This window comes from Aethina tumida, chromosome 6 (assembly GCF_024364675.1).
Source record: "Aethina tumida isolate Nest 87 chromosome 6, icAetTumi1.1, whole genome shotgun sequence".
NCBI lineage: Eukaryota > Metazoa > Arthropoda > Insecta > Coleoptera > Nitidulidae > Aethina > Aethina tumida.
The window spans coordinates 10,503,216-10,528,481 of NC_065440.1; the positions used below are offsets into that span (position 1 = coordinate 10,503,216).

Sequence of the window (25,266 nt, forward strand, 5' to 3'; positions counted from 1 at the left end):
TAATAAATTGTGTCAATTTTAATATGTACAAAATAAAAAAAGAAAACATTTTTATTATATTTTAATACACCTATTCAAATGTTGTAATTTATAAATTTTTATATATATTATTATATTTGTGCTTGAGGTATTTTATCGTAAATGTTTTGTATATTGGACATGATGTAACCATTTATATGCAATTAAAGTAGAATTTAAGGAAGTTAATATCACTTCCGCCGAAACCGAAATAAGATAAAAAAGTAGTTTAAGACAATTTATCATTAACATAAAAAGTTCAACACATTACCTTTTTCCGTTTTCCATAAACTTCCAAACAAGAGGTTAGGTGAATCCCCCGTGTACTATTAGAATTTAAAAATATTTTAAAACTTTATTTTAATACTAAAAAACTTACAAGGAAGAGGACTTTTTTGCTTAAACCACATACCTTACATATAATTAGATTAATTTTAATATTCTTTTCCTACATAAAAATAAATAAACAAAATTAAGGTAGGTATCCATTATATATACATATTAGTAATAAAACATTTTTTGTATTTAATTAACACCATTGCTTGTCCAAATTAATAAATATAAAATAAAATAACCAACATCAGTTTCGGAATAGAACCGGAAAGTAACCAAAAACAGTTTGCGGAAAAGCAACGCTCAAAACTGAACGTAGAAATCGACCTTAAATGATATTAATTTAGGTTATGTACTTGTTTATTATCGATCGCCGCAAACACTTGTTGCTCTTTTTGTATTAGCTGCGTTTTTCAAGGTGATATGAAATAAGTAGTTACAAAAAATAAGAGCACAACGAAAAATCACTGTTTTTGTCAATGTCACGTTAACGTGAAAAAAGTATAACATAATTTTCGTGAATCTGCTCCACAGACATGGATAAGCTTTTTAAAGAATGCGAAAATATGTTTATGCCTGAGCCACTCGTGGATGGACGGCTGAACGTAGGTCCCGTTGAGCAGATCAAATTTGGACCCTCTGATAGTGACAGGGGGAGGGACACCAATGTTTACGAACAGGATTATGTTAGAAATGAAATGAAAAAGTATGCCAATTATCAGGCCATGCCGATGAATGAGGTGAGAGTGAGGAACATGAATTTTGATGGTTTTCTAATGGTTCAATTTATTCCAGAATGATAGACTGTCTATTGTCGATTCAATAGGGACAGCACAGCAAAGTGCCAACGATACTTATTATCAGCATAATTACAAGTTTAGGACAAACTCCTTGCCAATTGATTTCTTTAAGGAAAAGGTTAGATTTTATCTTTTTTTTAATGATTATACAGATTTTTTATTTATTTAAATTAATTAATAACTTATTACTAATTTTAATCTGAAAGACATTAGACTTGGTACTAACTTTGACAAGTATTATTTTTTTATAATTATTAATAAAAGAAATTATTAAAAGGTGACATTTATTTTAGATAATCAACACAGTCGAAAGTTCAGATGTTGTGATTATTCGTGGTGACACTGGCTGCGGCAAAACGACCCAAGTGCCACAATTTATCCTGGATGATGCCAAAGAAAACGACCAATGGTGCAACATTGCCGTAACGCAGCCCAGGAAAATTGCAGCCATTAATATTGCACAGAGGGTTTCTGAAGAAAGGGGTTGGCCACTCGGTTCTGTTGTTGGTTACCAGGTAACTTAAAGGCAGTGATGGCTGTGAATTTGGGAACTATAAATAAGTTAATTACAATTATTTTAAAATGCCTCAAATTGAATCATTTAATTTTAAATGACATACTGTAAATAGTCTATGGTGACCATAATTATAGCAACTTATTAAAATAAGGTTTTAAAATAAATAATGGGGTTTAAAGTGAATAATAAAATTCAAAAATTAAAATTTTATTTTCGAGTATCTCAAAAAAGTGATAATACATAATTTAAAATTGTAGAACAAGAATTAGAAATTGTTAAGAAATATATTTAACAAGAATAATATATTTATTTTAGTATTATTTATTTTATATGTATTTTCAAACAATAAATTTACTGTATAAATTTTTAAAATCATATATTTTTTGGTCATTTAACATAGGTCCTGATAATTCAGATAGAAAGTTAGAAGTATGTGAAGTTTTAAAATAAATAGTGGTGTTTAAAATGAATAAAATATTAAGTGAATAACCAAATTCAGGAAAAAACAAACTATTTTCCAATTTCTTAAAAAGATAATAATACACAATTGGTCAATATTTAGAAATTAATAAAAAAAGAAATTGTTAAGAAATATATTTAAAAAGGCTAATAAAATTTTTCTTCAATATTATTTATTTAATATGTATTCGTAAACAACAAATTTACTGTGTAAATTTATTAATTTATTTATATTACTTTGGAGATTTAACATAGGTCCTGATAATTAAGGTAAAAAGTTAAAAGTATGTGAGGTTTTAAAACAAACAGTAGTGTTTAAAATGAATAAAATATTAATTCAATAAAAAAAAAATCAAAAAATAAAAATTTAATTTTCAATTTCTTAAAAAAATAATACTTAAAAAACTTTTAATAAATATATTTAATAAGAATAATAACGCTTTTCTTCAGTATTATTTATTTTATATGTATTTTCAAACAATAAATTTACTGCATAGATTTTTTAATTTATATATTTTTAGACATTTAACATAGCTCCTGATAATTTAGGTAGAAAGTTAGAAGTATGTGAGATTTTAAAATAAATATTAGGGTTTTAAATGAATAAAATATTAAGTGAATAACAAAATTCAAAAAAGAAAAATTTATTTTCCAATTTCTTAAAAAAATAATATACAATTTAAAATTGTGGATCAATAATTATAAATTAAAAACAGAAAAAAAAGTTAATAAATATATTTAATAAGAATAAAAACATTTTTCTTCAGTATTATTTATTTTATATGTATTTTCAAACAACAAATTTACTATATAGATTTTTTAATTTATATATTCTTAAACTTTTAACGTAGTTCTTGATAATTAAGGTAGAATGTTAGAAGTATGTGAGATTTTAAAATAAATATTGGGGTTTAAATTGAATAAAATATTAAGTGAATAACAAAATTCAAATTCCTGTTTCTTAAAAAAATAATAATACACAATTTAAAATTGTGGATCAAGAATAGAATTTAATAAAAAATACATCAAGAAATCTTTCAAGAATGAAAAATGTAAAAGATTATTAAAAGCATGAAAAAAGGTCAAAAATATTGGAAAATCAAGTAATTTCATCAGTTCTCATAAGAACAACATGTAGACTTGTAAAAGATCAAGAATTCTTACAGAATAAAATGTAGAAATCATGAAATGATAAAAACTAATTAAAAATATTAAATAAAGTTGGAAAAATTATACCGAAAAATTATTTAAAAAAATTATATAAACCAATAAAAACATTAAAAATATTAACATCGTAAAAAATTCCGTGAATTAATTAAAAGTTAAGTTGTGAAAATGTACGTCAAGAGTAAAAAGATGTAATGAATGAATTACTACCCCAAAAATGTTTTAAAAACAAGAATAAAGGCATATAAATATTAAAAAAAATTGACAGTGGTCGTAAATGAGTCGTCCCCAACGTGGACATCCTCTTTAACACCTTCCTCAGGACCTGGGGGACCGGGACATGATCTTCCTCCGAAGGAATTGACGTCGTATCCTTGTAGGTGATCAGGATCTAAAGGAGTGATGTAAAAATGTAGAAACCATTAAGCCAAAGTCATTATAGACAAATAATCATGTCGCTTTGTTTTCCTATAATTGATTGATAGTTGTAGTTATCACATAACATCAGAATTACTGTTAACAATCGGTTATAAAACATTTCAGGTCGGATTGGAAAAAATGGTGAACGCCAACACCCTCGTGACATACATGACGACCGGCGTGCTGCTGCAAAAGCTGATCAAAACCAAAAACCTGCACTCCTACACCCACATCATAATCGACGAGATCCACGAGAGGACCGAAGAGTTGGATTTGCTGTTGATCGTGGTCAGAAAGTTCCTGTTCACCAACTCGCCGCACACGAAGGTCATACTAATGTCGGCGACCATAGAGGCCGAACACTTCACCCGCTACTTCGCCTTCAACAGCAACCTGAACCGGGACGGCTTCGCCCCCGTCGTCAACATCACCAAAAAGAGCGAGTTCACCAAACAGATATTCTACGTGGATCAAATCGCGATTGTCAAAAAGGTTCATCAATTCGACATAGACAAGCCGGAAATAAACGAGATGTGGAACATGTTCACGTTCTTGCTGACGGCCTTCGACAAACTGGACGACGATCCGAACGACAGGGATGTGGGAAACGTGTTGGTGTTCCTGCCCGGTTTGAACGAAATCGAGGAGGCCATGAGGCGTATGTCGCAGGTGGATCGGTGCGTATTGATGAGATTTTTATGCGTCAATTATAATTTCGTTTGATCTGTTAATGATAGAAGCACAGAAGCCGTCAAATGGGAAGCGATACCCCTTCATTCGTCTCTTCCGAACGATGAACAGGCGAAGGTGTTCAAAACACCAAAGCCGCACCACAGGAAGGTAATCCTGTCAACAAACATTGCTGAGAGTTCTATCACAGTTTCCGATATTAAGTTTGGTAAGTGACAAGTGACAATTTTTACGATAATTATATATAAGGAGGTTTCCTTTCTTGACGATCATTGAAGTTCCTTATCCTGCAAAATAATATTGAATAGAGATTTAGACAATTTAGAAGATGACAGTTTGGTCAAAATTGAGTAGATAATATTTATTTGAATGTGTAAATTAAAAACTATCTAAAGTTCATAAAATTATTAAGAATATTAAATGTATTAAAATTATTAAAAACATTAAAAATTTTTAAAATATTAAAAATTTTAAATATTTTAAAACTATTAAAACTATTAAGAATATTAAAAATGTTGAAAATATTAAAAATATTAAAAATATTAAAAATATTAAAAATATTAAAAATATTAAAAATATTAAAAATATTAAAAATATTAAAAATATTAAAAATATTGAAATATTGAAATGTTAAAATATTAAAATAGTAAAATATTAAAATATTAAAATATTAAAATATTAAAATATTAAAATATTAAAATATTAAAATATTAAAATATTAAAATATTAAAATATTAAAATATTAAAATATTAAAATATTAAAATATTAAAATATTAAAATATTAAAATATTAAAATATTAAAATATTAAAATATTAAAATATTAAAATATTAAAATATTAAAATATTAAAATATTAAAATATTAAAATATTAAAATATTAAAATATTAAAATATTAAAATATTAAAATATTAAAATATTAAAATATTAAAATATTAAAATATTAAAATATTAAAATATTAAAATATTAAAATATTAAAATATTAAAATATTAAAATATTAAAATATTAAAATATTAAAATATTAAAATATTAAAATATTAAAATATTAAAATATTAAAATATTAAAATATTAAAATATTAAAATATTAAAATATTAAAATATTAAAATATCAAAATATTAAAATATTAAAGTATTAAAATTTTAAATTATTAAAATATTAATATATTAAATTATTAAAATATTAAAAATGTTAATAATATTAAAAATATTAAAGATTAAAAATATCAAAAATATTAAAAATGTTAAAAATATTAAAGATTTAAGAATAATAAAAATATTAAGAATATTAAAAATATAAAAAGTATAAAAAATTTAAAAATGTAAAAAATAAATATAAAAAATAATAAAACATAAAAGATAAAATTATAAAAATTGTTAAAAATATTTGTATAATATTATAAATATAAATAATTTAAAAAATAAATATAAACAATATAACGAATATGAAATAAAATATTAAAAATATTAAGAATATTGAAAATATAAAAAAAAATATTAAAGATATTACAAATTTTAAAAATGTTAATAATATTAAAAATATTAAAATTATTAAAAATATCAAAAATATTAAAAATTTTAAAAATGTTGGAAATATTAAAAATATTCAAAATATTAGTAAATATTAAAGATGTTAAGAATATTAAAAATATAAAAAGTATAAGAAATTTAAAAATGTAAAAAATAAATATAAAAAGATAAAATTATAAAAATTGTTAAAAGTTATAAAAATATTATTAATATAAAAAATTTAAAATATAAATATAAACAATATAACGAATATGAAATTATACACAATATAAAAAATATTAAGAATATATAAATATTAAAATATTAAAATATTAAAATATTAAAATATTAAAATATTAAAATATTAAAATATTAATATATTAAAATATTAAAATATTAAAATATTAAAATATTAAAATATTAAAATATTAAAATATTAAAATATTAAAATATTAAAATATTAAAATATTAAAATATTAAAATATTAAAATATTAAAATATTAAAATATTAAAATATTAAAATATTAAAATATTAAAATATTAAAATATTAAAATATTAAAATATTAAAATATTAAAATATTAAAATATCAAAATATTAAAATATTAAAGTATTAAAATTTTAAATTATTAAAATATTAATATATTAAATTATTAAAATATTAAAAATGTTAATAATATTAAAAATATTAAAGATTAAAAATATCAAAAATATTAAAAATGTTAAAAATATTAAAGATTTAAGAATAATAAAAATATTAAGAATATTAAAAATATAAAAAGTATAAAAAATTTAAAAATGTAAAAAATAAATATAAAAAATAATAAAACATAAAAGATAAAATTATAAAAATTGTTAAAAATATTTGTATAATATTATAAATATAAATAATTTAAAAAATAAATATAAACAATATAACGAATATGAAATAAAATATTAAAAATATTAAGAATATTGAAAATATAAAAAAAAATATTAAAGATATTACAAATTTTAAAAATGTTAATAATATTAAAAATATTAAAATTATTAAAAATATCAAAAATATTAAAAATTTTAAAAATGTTGGAAATATTAAAAATATTCAAAATATTAGTAAATATTAAAGATGTTAAGAATATTAAAAATATAAAAAGTATAAGAAATTTAAAAATGTAAAAAATAAATATAAAAAGATAAAATTATAAAAATTGTTAAAAGTTATAAAAATATTATTAATATAAAAAATTTAAAATATAAATATAAACAATATAACGAATATGAAATTATACACAATATAAAAAATATTAAGAATATATAAATATTAAAATATTAAAATATTAAAATATTAAAATATTAAAATATTAAAATATTAAAATATTAAAATATTAAAATATTAAAATATTAAAATATTAAAATATTAAAATATTAAAATATTAAAATATTAAAATATTAAAATATTAAAATATTAATATATTAAAATATTAAAATATTAAAATATTAAAATATTAAAATATTAAAATATTAAAATATTAAAATATTAAAATATTAAAATATTAAAATATTAAAATATTAAAATATTAAAATATTAAAATATTAAAATATTAAAATATTAAAATATTAAAATATTAAAATATTAAAATATTAAAATATTAAAATATTAAAATATTAAAATATTAAAATATTAAAATATTAAAATATTTATTAAAATATTAAAATATCAAAATATTAAAATATTAAAGTATTAAAATTTTAAATTATTAAAATATTAATATATTAAATTATTAAAATATTAAAAATGTTAATAATATTAAAAATATTAAAGATTAAAAATATCAAAAATATTAAAAATGTTAAAAATATTAAAGATTTAAGAATAATAAAAATATTAAGAATATTAAAAATATAAAAAGTATAAAAAATTTAAAAATGTAAAAAATAAATATAAAAAATAATAAAACATAAAAGATAAAATTATAAAAATTGTTAAAAATATTTGTATAATATTATAAATATAAAAAATTTAAAAAATAAATATAAACAATATAACGAATATGAAATAAAATATTAAAAATATTAAGAATATTGAAAATATAAAAATAAATATTAAAGATATTACAAATTTTAAAAATGTTAATAATATTAAAAATATTAAAATTATTAAAAATATCAAAAATATTCCAAATATTAGTAAATATTAAAGATGTTAAGAATATTAAAAATATAAAAATGTAAAAAATAAATATAAAAAATATAAAAACATAAAAGATAAAATTATAAAAATTGTTAAAAGTTATAAAAATATTATTAATATAAAAAGTTTAAATTATAAATATAAACAATATAACGAATATGAAATTATAAACAATATAAAAAATATTAAGAATATAAAAAACAACAACAACATAAAGTATAAATAATTTAATAAATAAATCATATGAATAAAAAAACTATAATAGATATATAATAATTAATAATCCATATTAAAATAAATAATCTATTCTAATATTTTAAAGAATAATAGAATTTTAAGTTTTTTGAAATGTTTCAAATCTAAATTCAAGATTACTTATATATTAATTATATTTTATAAAAATTTCCAAAAATAAATTTATTCGTAATAAAACTTTTTACCTTATACTGAAACAAAAAATAACAAATAATAAAAATGACTATATAATAATAAATACTACATATAATTAAGAAATTTTAAAATAAAACAAAATTCAGAGTCCATTGTCGGTTCTTTAATTATAATTTGTACTCTAATATTTTAAAATTATCAGAACAAAAACAAATTTCTAAAAAATTGAAATTACTAGATTTGAAACTGAAGGCGATATACAAAGTGTCCGGAAATAATTGAAAATACTGTTAATACTGAAAATAAAGAAGACAAAAAAATTGTTATGTGACATTGAATACGTCTACATTATTTATATTATTTATATATTATATAATTATAATAATACAAACAAATTTTAAAATTTTTGAAAACGAATATTTAAACATTTCGAATTTTTGATAAATATAATAATTATTAGAATTCAAAATAAATTAATATTATTCAAATTTAATTTTATATTCTAAAATTTTAATATTTCAAAATTATCAGAACAAGTTTATAAAAATATGTAAATTACTAAATTTGAATAATTCAACTACTTACAACAACAAGCAATATACAAAGTGTCTGTAAATAAAAAGTAATGAAAACTCTATTCGTTTGATAAATATAAATTAAATATATTGGAAGCCGTAAATTAATAAATTAATAATATAATTTATAAATAACATATACTAAGTTCAAAATTTCAACAAAATGTTAAAAAAAACTCATTTATTTTAGATCTAAATTAAATAAAGGGAGGTCAAAATTTAATATTCTTGTATTTTTAAATGCAAAACAATTAATTGGAACAATCATAATTTTATCAGCCATAAATTTTCAAAACATTTAATGAATGTTCTGGATTTAAATTACATATCAAACATTATTTATTTGTTTGTTACAGTTATTGATTTTTGTTTGACGAAAAACTTGGTGGTGGATCCTATGTCGAAGTTCTCCAGCTTACAACTAGAATGGGCTTCTCATGTGAACTGCGAACAAAGAGCTGGCAGAGTTGGTAGGGTTAGCAATGGCAGGATTTACAGATTGGTCAGTCGGGAATTTTACGAGGTAAAATACATAGTATTAGTAACAAATTGGACTAAATTAATTGAGAATTTTTAAATATGTTGTCCTTTGACTTCTTTCTGGTCTTTTTAAATTGTGAAGAAAATAGAGATAAACATTTTAAATCATTATGTCGAAGTGTCAGGTAAATTAGGTCTCCTCTGGGTATGTTCCGACTCAACTTGAAAATGTTAGGACGTTCTGCTTCTTCATTAGGAACGAAGCTGTCTGTATATTGTGGTGGTAGACTTAATGGGCAGTTCTATCACACTACAAATTACCCCAAAAAAGAAGGATAAAATCCTGCCAAAATGTGTAAACCAGTAATGAATGTTTCAGAGATATATGCCGGCCACACCTACGCCGGAAATATTACGTGCCCCCCTCGAGAACATAGTCCTCAAGGCGAAGGAACTGGACATGCACGACACTCCAAGCCAAATCCTGGCGTTGGCTATGAACCCGCCTAACTTGCGGAACATCGAAAACACCATTTGGAATTTAAAGGAAGTGGGCGGACTACTTCAGACCTGCCGGGGCGTCAGGACGAACGCAGACGGCGATTTGACCTTCATGGGATCCGTGATGGCCGGTCTTCCTTTGGACGTACACCTGTCGAAGCTCATTCTGTTGGGCCACATGTTTAGCTGCTTGGAAGAGGCCATCATCATCGGTATGCACTTCTTCGTGGTCACTGACGTGTTTACAGGTTGTTCGTTCCAGCTGCCGGCCTCTCCATCCCCAACATCTTCGTCATACCGTTCCAGGACCGTTTCCTGTTTTACCAGAAACTGTTGATGTGGTCCGACGGCTGCAACAGCGATCAGGTCACCCTGTTGAATCTGCACAATGTAAGTTATGTCACTGGATTGTTTCCAGTCAATTTTATTAATTCGTCGGTGGACAGGTGTGGTCGACGATGAAACGGGAGAAGAGATTTAAAACTGTACGTGAGGAAGCCGCGTGGTGCAGACATAACTTCGTCAGCTTTAAAGGTATGAAGGAATGGACGACGTTGATATCCGAAATCAAAATACGTCTTGGCCAGTATCATATTCGTGAAAGTCACGGCAAGTATAGGGTGGAATTAGGAGCTTTGGAAAAACCGACCATACTTAAGGTAAGATTTTGGAATTCTTCATTATTCGATGCAGAATTTTACTCTCTACTGATATGTCGTAGCATAGAACTAAAATTACTATTTACAAAGATGTGATAGGTGTTCACTATTTACCTTTTCTTCTTAACCACTTAAAATTTTCTCACTATAGATATATTTTAGTATACACTATAGCTACAATTAATATTTACAGCGATTTAAGAGTGTTCAGTATATATCTATATTTCTTTACCACTTCAAATGCCAATAACTTTCTTATTTCATACGGAACCACCATAAAATTTTCACACTATTCGATGCAGAAATTGCTTCTCTATAGATATATTGTAGTACACACTATAGCTTCAATTAATATTTACAGAGATTCAAGGGTATTCAGTATATATCTTTATTTATTTACCACTTCAAATGTCGATAACTTTATTATTTCATATGGAACCATAAAATTGTCATACTATTCGAGGCAGAAATTTCTTCTCTATAGATATATTTTAGTATACACTATAGCTACAATTAATATTTAAAGAGATTCAAAGGTATTCAGTATATATCTTTATTTATTTACCACTTCAAATGCCAAAAACTTTCTTATTTCATGGGGAGCCACCATGAAATTTACTCACTATTAGGGGCAGAAATTCCTTCTCTATAGATATATTATTGTACACATTATGTATACAATTAATATTTACAGAGATTCAAGGGTATTCAGTATATATCTTTATTTATTTACCACTTCAAATGCCAACAACTTTCTTATTTTATGGGGAGCCACCATGAAATTTATTCACTATTAGGGGCAGAAATTCCTTCTCTATAGATACATTGTAGCATATACTATAGCTACAATTAATATTTACAGAGAGTCAAGGGTGTTCAGTATATATCTATATTTTTTACCACTTCAAATGTCAATAACTTTATTATTTCATATGGAACCATAGAATTGTCATACTATTCGAGGCAGAAATTTTTTCTCTATAGTTATATTGTAGTATACACTATAGCTACAATTAATATTTACAGAGATTCAAGGGTATTCAGTATATATCTTTATTTATTTACCACTTCAAATGTCAATAACTTTATTATTTCATGTGGACCATAAAATTGTCATACTATTCCAGGCAGAAATTTCTTCTCTATAGATATATTGTAGTATACACTATAGCTAAAATTAATATTTACAGAGATTCAAGGGTATTCAGTATATATCTTTATTTATTTACCACTTCAAATGTCAATAACTTTATTATTTCATATGGAACCATAAAATTGTCATACTATTCGAGGCAGAAATTTCTTCTCTATAGGTATATTTTAGTATACACTATAGCTACAATTAATATTTACAGAGAATCAAAGGTATTCAGTATATATCTTTATTTATTTACCACTTCAAATGCCAAAAACTATATTATTTCATATGGAACCATAAAATTGTCATACTATTCTATGCAGAAATTTTTTCTCTATAGTTATATTGTAGTATACACTATAGCTACAATTAATATTTACAGAGATTCAAGGGTATTCAGTATATATCTTTATTTATTTACCATTTCAAATGCCAATAACTTTCTTATATCATGGGGAGCCACCATAAAATTTTCTCACTATTTGAGGCAGAAATTTCTTCTCTATAGATATATTGTAGTATACACTATAGCTACAATTAATATTTACAGAGATTCAAGGGTATTCAGTATATATCTTTATTTATTTACCACTTCAAATGCCAACAACTTTCTTATATCATGGAGAGCCACTATAAAATTTTCTCACTATTCGAGGCAGAAATTTCTTCTCTATAGATATATTTTAGTATACACTATAGCTACAATTAATATTTACAGAGATTCAAGGGTATTCAGTATATATCTTTATTTATTTACCATTTCAAATGCCAATAACTTTCTTATATCATGGGGGCCACCATGAAATTTACTCACTATTAGGGGCAGAAATTCCTTCTCTGTAGATATATTATTGTACACATTATGTCTACAATTAATATTTACAGAGATTCAAGGGTATTCAGTATATATCTTTATTTATTTACCATTTCAAATGCCAACAACTTTCTTATTTCATGGGGAGCCACCATGAAATTTACTCACTATTCGGGGCAGAAATTCCTTCTGTATAGATATATTGTAGCATATACTATACTACAATTAATATTTACAGAGATTCAAGAGTGTTCAGTATATATCTATACTTCTTTACCACTTCAAATGCCAATAACTTTCTTATTTCATACGGAACCACCGTAAAATTTTCACACTATTTAATGCAGAAATTTCTTCTCTATAGATATATTATTGTACACATTATGGCTACAATTAATATTTACAGAGATTCAAGGGTATTCAGTATATATCTATTTATTTACCACTTCAAATGCCAACAACTTTCTTATTTTATGGGGAGCCACCATGAAATTTATTCACTATTAGGGGCAGAAATTCCTTCTCTATAGATACTTTGTAGCATATACTATAGCTACAATTAATATTTACAGAGAGTCAAGGGTGTTCAGTATATATCTATATTTTTTACCACTTCAAATGTCAATAACTTTATTATTTCATATGGAACCATAGAATTGTCATACTATTCGAGGCAGAAATTTTTTTTTTTTTGTTATATTGTAGTATACACTATAGCTACAATTAATATTTACAGAGATTCAAGGGTATTCAGTATATATCTTTATTTATTTACCACTTCAAATGCCAATAACTTTCTTATATCATGTGGAGCCACCATGGAATTTACTCACTATTAGGGGCAGAAATTCCTTCTCTATAGATATATTGTAGCATATACTATAGCTACAATTAAAATTTACAGAGATTCAAGGGTGTTCAGTATATATCTATATTTTTTACCACTTCAAATGTCAATAACTTTATTATTTCATGTGGACCATAAAATTGTCATACTATTCCAGGCAGAAATTTCTTCTCTATAGATATATTGTAGTATACACTATAGCTAAAATTAATATTTACAGAGATTCAAGGGTATTCAGTATATATCTTTATTTATTTACCACTTCAAATGTCAATAACTTTATTATTTCATATGGAACCATAAAATTGTCATACTATTCGAGGCAGAAATTTCTTCTCTATAGGTATATTTTAGTATACACTATAGCTACAATTAATATTTACAGAGAATCAAAGGTATTCAGTATATATCTTTATTTATTTACCACTTCAAATGCCAAAAACTATATTATTTCATATGGAACCATAAAATTGTCATACTATTCGATGCAGAAATTTTTTCTCTATAGTTATATTGTAGTATACACTATAGCTACAATTAATATTTACAGAGATTCAAGGGTATTCAGTATATATCTTTATTTATTTACCATTTCAAATGCCAATAACTTTCTTATATCATGGGGAGCCACCATAAAATTTTCTCACTATTTGAGGCAGAAATTTCTTCTCTATAGATATATTGTAGTATACACTATAGCTACAATTAATATTTACAGAGATTCAAGGGTATTCAGTATATATCTTTATTTATTTACCACTTCAAATGCCAACAACTTTCTTATATCATGGAGAGCCACTATAAAATTTTCTCACTATTCGAGGCAGAAATTTCTTCTCTATAGATATATTTTAGTATACACTATAGCTACAATTAATATTTACATAGATTCAAGGGTATTCAGTATATATCTTTATTTATTTACCATTTCAAATGCCAATAACTTTCTTATATCATGGGGGCCACCATGAAATTTACTCACTATTAGGGGCAGAAATTCCTTCTCTATAGATATATTATTGTACACATTATGTCTACAATTAATATTTACAGAGATTCAAGGGTATTCAGTATATATCTTTATTTATTTACCATTTCAAATGCCAACAACTTTCTTATTTCATGGGGAGCCACCATGAAATTTACTCACTATTCGGGGCAGAAATTCCTTCTGTATAGATATATTGTAGCATATACTATAGCTACAATTAAAATTTACAGAGATTCAAGGGTGTTCAGTATATATCTATATTTTTTACCACTTCAAATGTCAATAACTTTATTATTTCATATGGAACCATAGAATTGTCATACTATTCGAGGCAGAAATTTTTTCTCTATAGTTATATTGTAGTATACACTATAGCTACAATTAATATTTACAGAGATTCAAGGGTATTCAGTATATATCTTTATTTATTTACCACTTCAAATGCCAATAACTTTCTTATATCATGTGGAGCCACCATGGAATTTACTCACTATTAGGGGCAGAAATTCCTTCTCTATAGATATATTGTAGCATATACTATAGCTACAATTAAAATTTACAGAGATTCAAGGGTGTTCAGTATATATCTATATTTTTTACCACTTCAAATGTCAATAACTTTATTATTTCATGTGGACCATAAAATTGTCATACTATTCCAGGCAGAAATTTCTTCTCTATAGATATATTGTAGTATACACTATAGCTAAAATTAATATTTACAGAGATTCGAGGGTATTCAGTATATATCTTTATTTATTTACCACTTCAAATGTCAATAACTTTATTATTTCATATGGAACCATAAAATTGTCATACTATTCGAGGCAGAAATTTCTTCTCTATAGGTATATTTTAGTATACACTATAGCTACAATTAATATTTACAGAGATTCAAGGGTATTCAGTATATATCTTTATTTATTTACCATTTCAAATGCCAATAACTTTCTTATATCATGGGGAGCCACCATAAAATTTTCTCACTATTTGAGGCAGAAATTTCTTCTCTATAGATATATTGTAGTATACACTATAGCTACAATTAATATTTACAGAGATTCAAGGGCGTTCAGTATACATCTATATTTTTTACCACTTCAAATGTCAATAACTATATTATTTCATATGGAACCATAAAATTGTCATACTATTCGATGCAGAAATTTCTTCTCTATAGATATATTGTAGTACACACTATAGCTTCAATTAATATTTACAAAGATTCAAGGGTATTCAGTATATATCTTTATTTATTTACCACTTCAAATGCCAACAACTTTCTTATTTCATGGGGAGCCACCATGAAATTTACTCACTATTCGGGGCAGAAATTCCTTCTGTATAGATATATTGTAGCATATACTATAGCTACAATTAATATTTACAGAGATTCAAGAGTGTTCAGTATATATCTATATTTTTTACCACTTCAAATGTCAATAACTTTATTATTTCATGTGGACCATAAAATTGTCATACTATTCAATGCAGAAATTTTTTCTCTATAGTTATATTGTAGTATACACTATAGCTTCAATTAATATTTACAGAGATTCAAGGGTATTCAGTATATATCTTTATTTATTTACCATTTCAAATGCCAATAACTTTCTTATATTATGAGGAGCCACCATAAAATTTTCTCACTATTTGAGGCAGAAATTTCTTCTCTATAGATATATTGTAGTATACACTATAGCTACAATTAATATTTACAGAGATTCAAGGGCGTTCAGTATACATCTATATTTTTTACCACTTCAAATGTCAATAACTATATTATTTCATATGGATAAAAATAAAATTGTCATACTATTCTATGCAGAAATTTCTTCTCTATAGATATATTGTAGTACACACTATAGCTTCAATTAATATTTATAGAGATTCAAGGGTATTCAGTATATATCTTTATTTATTTACCACTTCAAATGCCAACAACTTTCTTATTTCATGGGGAGCCACCATGAAATTTACTCACTATTCGGGGCAGAAATTCCTTCTGTATAGATATATTGTAGCATATACTATAGCTACAATTAATATTTACAGAGATTCAAGAGTGTTCAGTATATATCTATACTTCTTTATCACTTCAAATGCCAATAACATTCTTATTTTATACGGAACCACCATAAAATTTTCACACTATTCGATGCAGAAATTTCTTCTCTATAAATATATTGTAGTATACACTATTGCTACAATTAGTATTTACAGAGATTCAAGGGTATTCAGTATATATCTTTATTTATTTACCACTTCAAATGCCAACAACTTTCTTATATCATGGGGAGCCACCATAAAATTTTCTCACTATTCGAGGCAGAAATTCCTTCTGTATAGATATATTGTAGCATATACTATAGCTACAATTAATATTTACAGAGATTCAAGAGTGTTCAGTATATATCTATACTTCTTTACCACTTCAAATGCCAATAACTTTCTTATTTCATACGGAACCACCATAAAATTTTCATACTATTTACTGCAGAAATTTCTTCTCTATAGATATATTATAGTACACATTATAGCTACAATTAATATTTACAGAGATTCAAGAGTGTTCAGTATATATATATACTTCTTTACCACTTTAAATGCCAATAACTTTCTTATTTTATATGGAACCACCATAAAATTTTCACTCTACTCGATGCAGAAATTTCTTGTCTATTGATATATTATAACCTACACTATAGCCATAATTGATACTTACAGAGATATGTAGCGTGTTCAGTATTTACCTTTACTTCTTAACCACTTCAAATGCCAATAACTTTCTTATTTCATGGGGAGCCACCATGATTAAACGATGTACGTTTTTCAGGTGATAATGTGCGGCGCATTTTATCCTAATTATTTCCTCAAAAAGGAGATGCTTGATGAGAGGGAAGCCGTTCGTGCCGTGTGTGGTAAGGACCCAACTAGGACTGTTTATTTTCAAGGCTTCGACAACAGACAACCCGGCCAGTTATACGTGAAGCAAATCAAAAAATGGTTCTCACCCAACGATCAGATGCAGCAATCCATAAACGTTATATTCGATAACAGTTAGTAAGTTTTTAACCAATAAACAAGTCAATCCGTACGATATCTATGTATTTTTCAAGCAAAATCTACGTTGAATTTAAACGTAAAACCACCGATCAAGTGACACTGGACTTGAACGGTCGCAAAACCGTCACCGATCTTGTGAGCAAGATTCCCATAGAAATGTACGAGTGCATCAGAAAGAGGCAGCTGAAGTATCCCTTCAAGTTGCATCTGTATTCGTAAGTATAGTACAGGAAATGTTACGACTGTGAAGTAATGTTTTGTGAAGACTTTCAGATGCTTTAGAGTTCGCCGAAAAGTTCTGCCTGAACTCATCGATGAATGTTGAAGTGCCGACTTCAAATCCCAATCTTACGTACGATCCAATACCCACTCTGGACGTGGAAATGATTCAGTTTACCATAACTTACGTAAGGCTTACCGAAGAAAATCGACAACAACTGGGAATGATGTAATATTTTTTTAGGGAAATGATGCTGGTCATTTTTTTGTCCAGCTCACTGACGATGAAACGCAACGGCTTTCGGCGGCCATTGAAAGGGAATTGAACAGTCATGTATTGCATCCGGCTATTGATACTCTGAGGGACCCCAAAAAATTTAAGTTTGATGATGTGTATGCAGCGAGGTGGAATGTGGACAACAAGTTTTATAGGTGCAAAGTTGCGACCGTCCTTGGAAAACATGCACGAGTAAGATTTTTAAATATAATATGCTGTATGTCTTTTGTAGTGTACTTTTTAAACTCTATCAAAAGTTAGTATACTAATGGTATTATATTATGACAAGTACTTAATCAACATAACTTTTAATATACAAACTAATCTCCTACATAAATTTAATCTATTTAATCTAGGAAATTAAAATTATCCACTTCAAAAGACGTCCAGTGTAAATGTGTTACAATTTACTAGTTGATAATTTTCTTATTTTATTTGTTTCGCAAATAACTGAAGAGTAATTTCTTTTAGAAATTTATTTAGGCTTTTGAAAGCTTTCAATTTGAGTGCTTTTGTGGAAGACATACGGTATATATTCTTGGAGAAATTTAGTCAAAAGATTGTTTCTTACTTCAGAAATTAGACTTTGATCATTATTTTACTTTACTTTATATTTTTCGTCCAACCATCCAACATAACTAGAGGGTAATTTCTTTTATAAATATGTAAACTTAAGGTGATCCTTCGAAATTTGCAAAATGCAATTGAAGCTTTCGAAAACTTTCGATTTGTATACTTTTGTCATGAGGATATGGCATGTATTCTCAACAAAAATTGTTGAAAAGAAGGTTTTCTACTTCGGAAATTAGATTTTCATCATTATATTGTTTAAGAATCTATTTTACATTAAAATAATTATATTTTTTTATTTTTGGTACATCTTAATGTTTAATAAAAATATTTTTCGTCCAATCTTGCCAGTAGAAAAATGGTGAACCTCATAAATATCAGTCCAAACGACAATTTTTTAAGTATTTGTATTTAAAGTATTTAATAACTAGATGTTTTAAAATGGTATTTTATTAGAATATTTTTATTAATTCGACTTTCTGACAAGAAATTTACTAGACAACTCACAATTTTCTTGCCTTATTTGTTTTTCACATAACTGAGGGGTTATTTCTTTCACAAATGTGAAACTTTTAGTTGTACCTTTGAAATTTACAAAATGCAATTGAAGCTTTCGAAAGCTTTCGATTTGTATAGTTTTGTCGGGAAGATATGTTATGTACTCTCAACAAAAATTGGTGAATAGAAGGTTTTCTACTTCGAAAATTTGATTTTCATCATTATATTGTTTAAGAATCTATTTTACATTAAAATAATTGTATTATTTTATTTTTAGTACATTTTAATTTTTAATAAAAATATTTTTTGTCCAATCTTGTCAGTGGAAAATGGTGAACCTCATATATATCAGTCCAAGCAACAATTTTCGAAATTTTTGTATTTAAAATATTTGACTTGATGTTTCAAAATGTTATTTTGTTTCAATATGTTTATTAATTCGGTTTTCTGACAAGAAATTTACTGGAGAACTAGCAATTTTCTTGCTTTGTTTTTCACATAACTGAAGGGCAATTTCTTTTACAAATGTGTAAACTTAAGTTGAACCTTTGAAATCTACAAAATGCAATTGAAGCTTTCAAAAGCTTTCGATTTGTATAGGTTTGTTGTGAGGATATGGGATATACTTTCAACAAAAATTGGTAAAAAGAAGGTTTTCTACTTCGGAAATTAGATTTTCATCATTATATGGTTTAAGAATCTATTTTACATTAAAATAATTGTATTTGTTTATTTTTGGTACATCTTAATTTTTAATAAAAATATATTTTGTCCAATCTTACCAGTGGAAAAATGGGGTATCTCATAAATATCAGTCCAAGCGACAATTTTCAAAATATTTGTTTTTAAAATGTTTGACTTGTTGTTTTAAAATGGTATTTTGTTAGAAGATTTTTATTAATTCGGCTCTCTGATAAGAAATTTACTAGACACTAACAATTTTCTTGCTTTATTTGTTTTTCACATAACTGAAGGGCAATTTCTTTTAAAAATGTGTAAACTTAAGTTGGACCTTTGAAATTTACAAAATGCAATTGAAGCTCTCGAAAGCTTTCGATTTGTATAGTTTTGTCGTGAAGATATGGCATATACTCTCAACAAAAATTGGTGAAAAGAAGGTTTTCTACTTCGGAAATTTGATTTTCATCATTATATTGTTTAAGAATCTATTTTACATTAAAATAATTTTATTTTTTATTTTTAGTACATATTAATTTTTAATAAAAATATTTTTCGTCCAATCTTGCCAGTGGAAAAATGGCGTACCTCATAAATATCAGTCCAAACGACAATTTTCAAAATATTTGTTTTTAAAATGTTTGACTTGTTGTTTTAAAATGGTATTTTGTTAGAAGATTTTTATTAATTCGGCTCTCTGATAAGAAATTTACTAGACACTAACAATTTTCTTGCTTTATTTGTTTTTCACATAACTGAAGGGCAATTTCTTTTAAAAATGTGTAAACTTAAGTTGGACCTTTGAAATTTACAAAATGCAATTGAAGCTCTCGAAAGCTTTCGATTTGTATAGTTTTGTCGTGAGGATATGGTATATACTTTCAACAAAAATTGATAAAAAGAAGGTTTTCTACTTCGGAAATTAAATTTTGATCATTATATTGTTTAAGAATCTATTTTACATTAAAATAATTGTATTTTTTTATTTTTGGTATATCTTAATTTTTAATAAAAATATTTTTTGTCCAATCTTGCCAGTGGAAAAATGGTGTACCTCATAAATATCAGTCCAAGGCACAATTTTTGAAATATTTGTATTTAGTATATTTGACTTGATGTTTTAAAATGGTATTTTGTTAGAATATTTTTATTAATTCTGTTTTCTGACAAGAAATTTACTAGACAACTAACAATTGTCTTGCTTTATTTGTTTTTCACATAACTAAAGGGCAATTTCTTTCACAAATGTGTAAACTTAAGTTGAACCTTAGAAATCTACAAAATGCAATTAAAGCTTTCGAAAGCTTTCGATTTGTATAGTTTTGTCGAGAAAATATGACATATACTCTCAACAAAAATTGGTAAAAAGAATGGTTTCTACTTCGGAAATTTGATTTTCATCATTATATTGTTTAAGAATATATTTTACATTAAAATAATTGTAATATTTTATTTTTGGTACATCTTAATTTTTAATAAAAATATTTTTCATCCAATCTTGCCAGTGCCAGAATATTTTTATTAATTCTGTTTTCTGACAAGAAATTTACTAGACAACTAACAATTGTCTTGTTTTATTTGTTTTTCACATAACTGAAGTGCAATTTCTTTTACAAATGTGTAAACTTAAGTTGAACCTTTGAAATCTACCAAATGTAATTGAAGCTTTCGAAAGCTTTCGATTTGTATAGTTTTGTCGAGAAAATATGACATATACTCTCAACAAAAATTGGTAAAAAGAAGGATTTCCACTTCGGAAATTTGATTTTCATCATTATATTGTTTAAGAATATATTTTACATTAAAATAATAGTATTTTTTATTTTTGGTACATCATAATTTTTAATAAAAATAATTAATAAATATCAGTCCAAGTGACAATTTTCGAAATATATGTATTTTAAATATTTGACTTGATGTTTTAGAATGGTATTTTGTTAAAATATTTTTATTAATTCAGCTTTCTGACAAGAAATTCACTAGACAACTAATAATTTTCTTGCCTTATTTGTTTTTGACATAAATGAAGGGCAATTTCTTTTACAAATGTGTAAACTTAAGTTGAACCTTTAAAATCTACAAAATGCAATTGAAGCTTTCGAAAGCTTTCGATTTGTATAGGGTTGTCCTGAGGATATGGGATATACTTTCAACAAAAATTGGTAAAAAGAAGGTTTTCTACTTCGGAAATTAGATTTTCATCATTATATTGTTTAAGAATCTATTTTACATTAAAATAATTGTATATTTTTATTTTTGGTACATCTTAATTTTTAATAAAAATATATTTTGTCCAATCTTACCAGTGGAAAAATGGGGTATCTCATAAATATCAGTCCAAGCAAGAATTTTTAAAATATTTGTTTTTAAAATGTTTGACTTGTTGTTTTAAAATGATATTTTGTTAGAATATTTTTATTAATTCGACTTTCTGACAAGAAATTTTCTAGACAACTAATAATTTTCTTGCCTTATTTGTTTTTCACATAAATGAAGGGCAATTTCTTTTACAAATGTGTAAACTTAAGTTGAACCTTTAAAATCTACAAAATGCAATAGAAGCTTTCGAAAGCTTTCGATTTGTATAGGTTTGTCCTGAGGATATGGGATATACTTTCAACAAAAATTGGTAAAAAGAAGGTTTTCTGCTTCGGAAATTAGATTTTCATCATTATATTGTTTAAGAATCTATTTTACATTAAAATAATTGTATATTTTTATTTTTGGTACATCTTAATTTTTAATAAAAATATATTTTGTCCAATCTTACCAGTGGAAAAATGGGGTATCTCATAAATATCAGTCCAAGCAAGAATTTTTAAAATATTTGTTTTTATAATGTTTGACTTGTTGTTTTAAAATGATATTTTGTTAGAATATTTTTATTAATTTGACTTTCTGACAAGAAATTTACTAGACAACTAATAATTTTCTTGCCTTATTTGTTTTTCACATAAATGAAGGGCAATTTCTATTACAAATGTGTAAACTTAAGTTGAACCTTTAAAATCTACAAAATGCAATTGAAGCTTTCGAAAGCTTTCGATTTGTATAGGTTTGTCCTGAGGATATGGGATATACTTTCAACAAAAATTGGTAAAAAGAAGGTTTTCTACTTCGGAAATTAGATTTTCATCATTATATTGTTTAAGAATCAATTTTACATTAAAATAATTGTATATTTTTATTTTTGGTACATCTTAATTTTTAATAAAAATATATTTTGTCCAATCTTACTAGTGGAAAAATGGGGCATCTCATAAATATCAGTCCAAGCAAGAATTTTTAAAATATTTGTTTTTATAATGTTTGACTTGTTGTTTTAAAATGATATTTTGTTAGAATATTTTTATTAATTCGACTTTCTGACAAGAAATTTACTAGACAACTAATAATTTTCTTGCCTTATTTGTTTTTCACATAAATGAAGGGCAATTTCTTTTACAAATGTGTAAACTTAAGTTGAACCTTTAAAATCTACAAAATGCAATTGAAGCTTTCGAAAGCTTTCGATTTGTATAGGTTTGTCCCGAGGATATGGGATATACTTTCAACAAAAATTGGTAAAAAGAAGGTTTTCTACTTCTGAAATTAGATTTTCATCATTATATTGTTTAAGAATCTATTTTACATTAAAATAATTGTATATTTTTATTTTTGGTACATCTTAATTTTTAATAAAAATATATTTTGTCCAATCTTACCAGTGGAAAAATGGGGTATCTCATAAATATCAGTCCAAGCAAGAATTTTTAAAATATTTGTTTTTATAATGTTTGACTTGTTGTTTTAAAATGATATTTTGTTAGAATATTTTTATTAATTTGACTTTCTGACAAGAAATTTACTAGACAACTAATAATTTTCTTGCCTTATTTGTTTTTCACATAAATGAAGGGCAATTTCTATTACAAATGTGTAAACTTAAGTTGAACCTTTAAAATCTACAAAATGCAATTGAAGCTTTCGAAAGCTTTCGATTTGTATAGGTTTGTCCTGAGGATATGGGATATACTTTCAACAAAAATTGGTAAAAAGAAGGTTTTCTACTTCGGAAATTAGATTTTCATCATTATATTGTTTAAGAATCAATTTTACATTAAAATAATTGTATATTTTTATTTTTGGTACATCTTAATTTTTAATAAAAATATATTTTGTCCAATCTTACTAGTGGAAAAATGGGGCATCTCATAAATATCAGTCCAAGCAAGAATTTTTAAAATATTTGTTTTTATAATGTTTGACTTGTTGTTTTAAAATGATATTTTGTTAGAATATTTTTATTAATTCGACTTTCTGACAAGAAATTTACTAGACAACTAATAATTTTCTTGCCTTATTTGTTTTTCACATAAATGAAGGGCAATTTCTTTTACAAATGTGTAAACTTAAGTTGAACCTTTAAAATCTACAAAATGCAATTGAAGCTTTCGAAAGCTTTCGATTTGTATAGGTTTGTCCCGAGGATATGGGATATACTTTCAACAAAAATTGGTAAAAAGAAGGTTTTCTACTTCTGAAATTAGATTTTCATCATTATATTGTTTAAGAATCTATTTTACATTAAAATAATTGTATATTTTTATTTTTGGTACATCTTAATTTTTAATAAAAATATATTTTGTCCAATCTTACCAGTGGAAAAATGGGGTATCTCATAAATATCAGTCCAAGCAAGAATTTTTAAAATATTTGTTTTTATAATGTTTGACTTGTTGTTTTAAAATGATATTTTGTTAGAAAATTTTATTAATTCGACTTTCTGACAAGAAATTTACTAGACAACTAATAATTTTCTTGCCTTATTTGTTTTTCACATAAATGAAGGGCAATTTCTTTTACAAATGTGTAAACTTAAGTTGAACCTTTAAAATCTACAAAATGCAATTGAAGCTTTCGAAAGCTTTCGATTTGTATAGGTTTGTCCTGAGGATATGTGATATACTTTCAACAAAAATTGGTAAAAAGAAGGTTTTCTACTTCGGAAATTAGATTTTCATCATTATATTGTTTAAGAATCTATTTTACATTAAAATAATTGTATATTTTTATTTTTGGTACATCTTAATTTTTAATAAAAATATATTTTGTCCAATCTTACTAGTGGAAAAATGGGGCATCTCATAAATATCAGTCCAAGCAAGAATTTTTAAAATATTTGTTTTTATAATGTTTGACTTGTTGTTTTAAAATGATATTTTGTTAGAATATTTTTATTAATTCGACTTTCTGACAAGAAATTTACTAGACAACTAATAATTTTCTTGCCTTATTTGTTTTTCACATAAATGAAGGGCAATTTCTTTTACAAATGTGTAAACTTAAGTTGAACCTTTAAAATCTACAAAATGCAATTGAAGCTTTCGAAAGCTTTCGATTTGTATAGGTTTGTCCTGAGGATATGGGATATACTTTCAACAAAAATTGGTAAAAAGAAGGTTTTCTACTTCGGAAATTAGATTTTCATCATTATATT

At 24.7% G+C, this 25,266-nt stretch overlaps 1 protein-coding gene across 1 annotated transcript in view; it reads left to right on the forward strand.

Moving 5' to 3' along the window:
• The first annotated feature begins 745 nt into the window (after positions 1-745).
• Positions 746-25,266, forward strand: part of LOC109605642 (probable ATP-dependent RNA helicase spindle-E) — a 32,739-nt gene continuing 8,218 nt past the window's right edge. Inside the window, exons 1-13 of the mRNA XM_049968702.1 lie at positions 746-1,091; positions 1,147-1,269; positions 1,445-1,666; positions 3,838-4,391; positions 4,452-4,612; positions 9,406-9,572; positions 9,909-10,242; positions 10,293-10,420; positions 10,477-10,689; positions 17,316-17,542; positions 17,599-17,760; positions 17,811-17,952; positions 18,009-18,233. Coding sequence (XP_049824659.1) covers positions 888-1,091; positions 1,147-1,269; positions 1,445-1,666; positions 3,838-4,391; positions 4,452-4,612; positions 9,406-9,572; positions 9,909-10,242; positions 10,293-10,420; positions 10,477-10,689; positions 17,316-17,542; positions 17,599-17,760; positions 17,811-17,952; positions 18,009-18,233 — 2,862 coding nt within the window. The 5' untranslated portion in view covers positions 746-887. The remainder of the gene's footprint in view (positions 1,092-1,146; positions 1,270-1,444; positions 1,667-3,837; positions 4,392-4,451; positions 4,613-9,405; positions 9,573-9,908; positions 10,243-10,292; positions 10,421-10,476; positions 10,690-17,315; positions 17,543-17,598; positions 17,761-17,810; positions 17,953-18,008; positions 18,234-25,266) is intronic.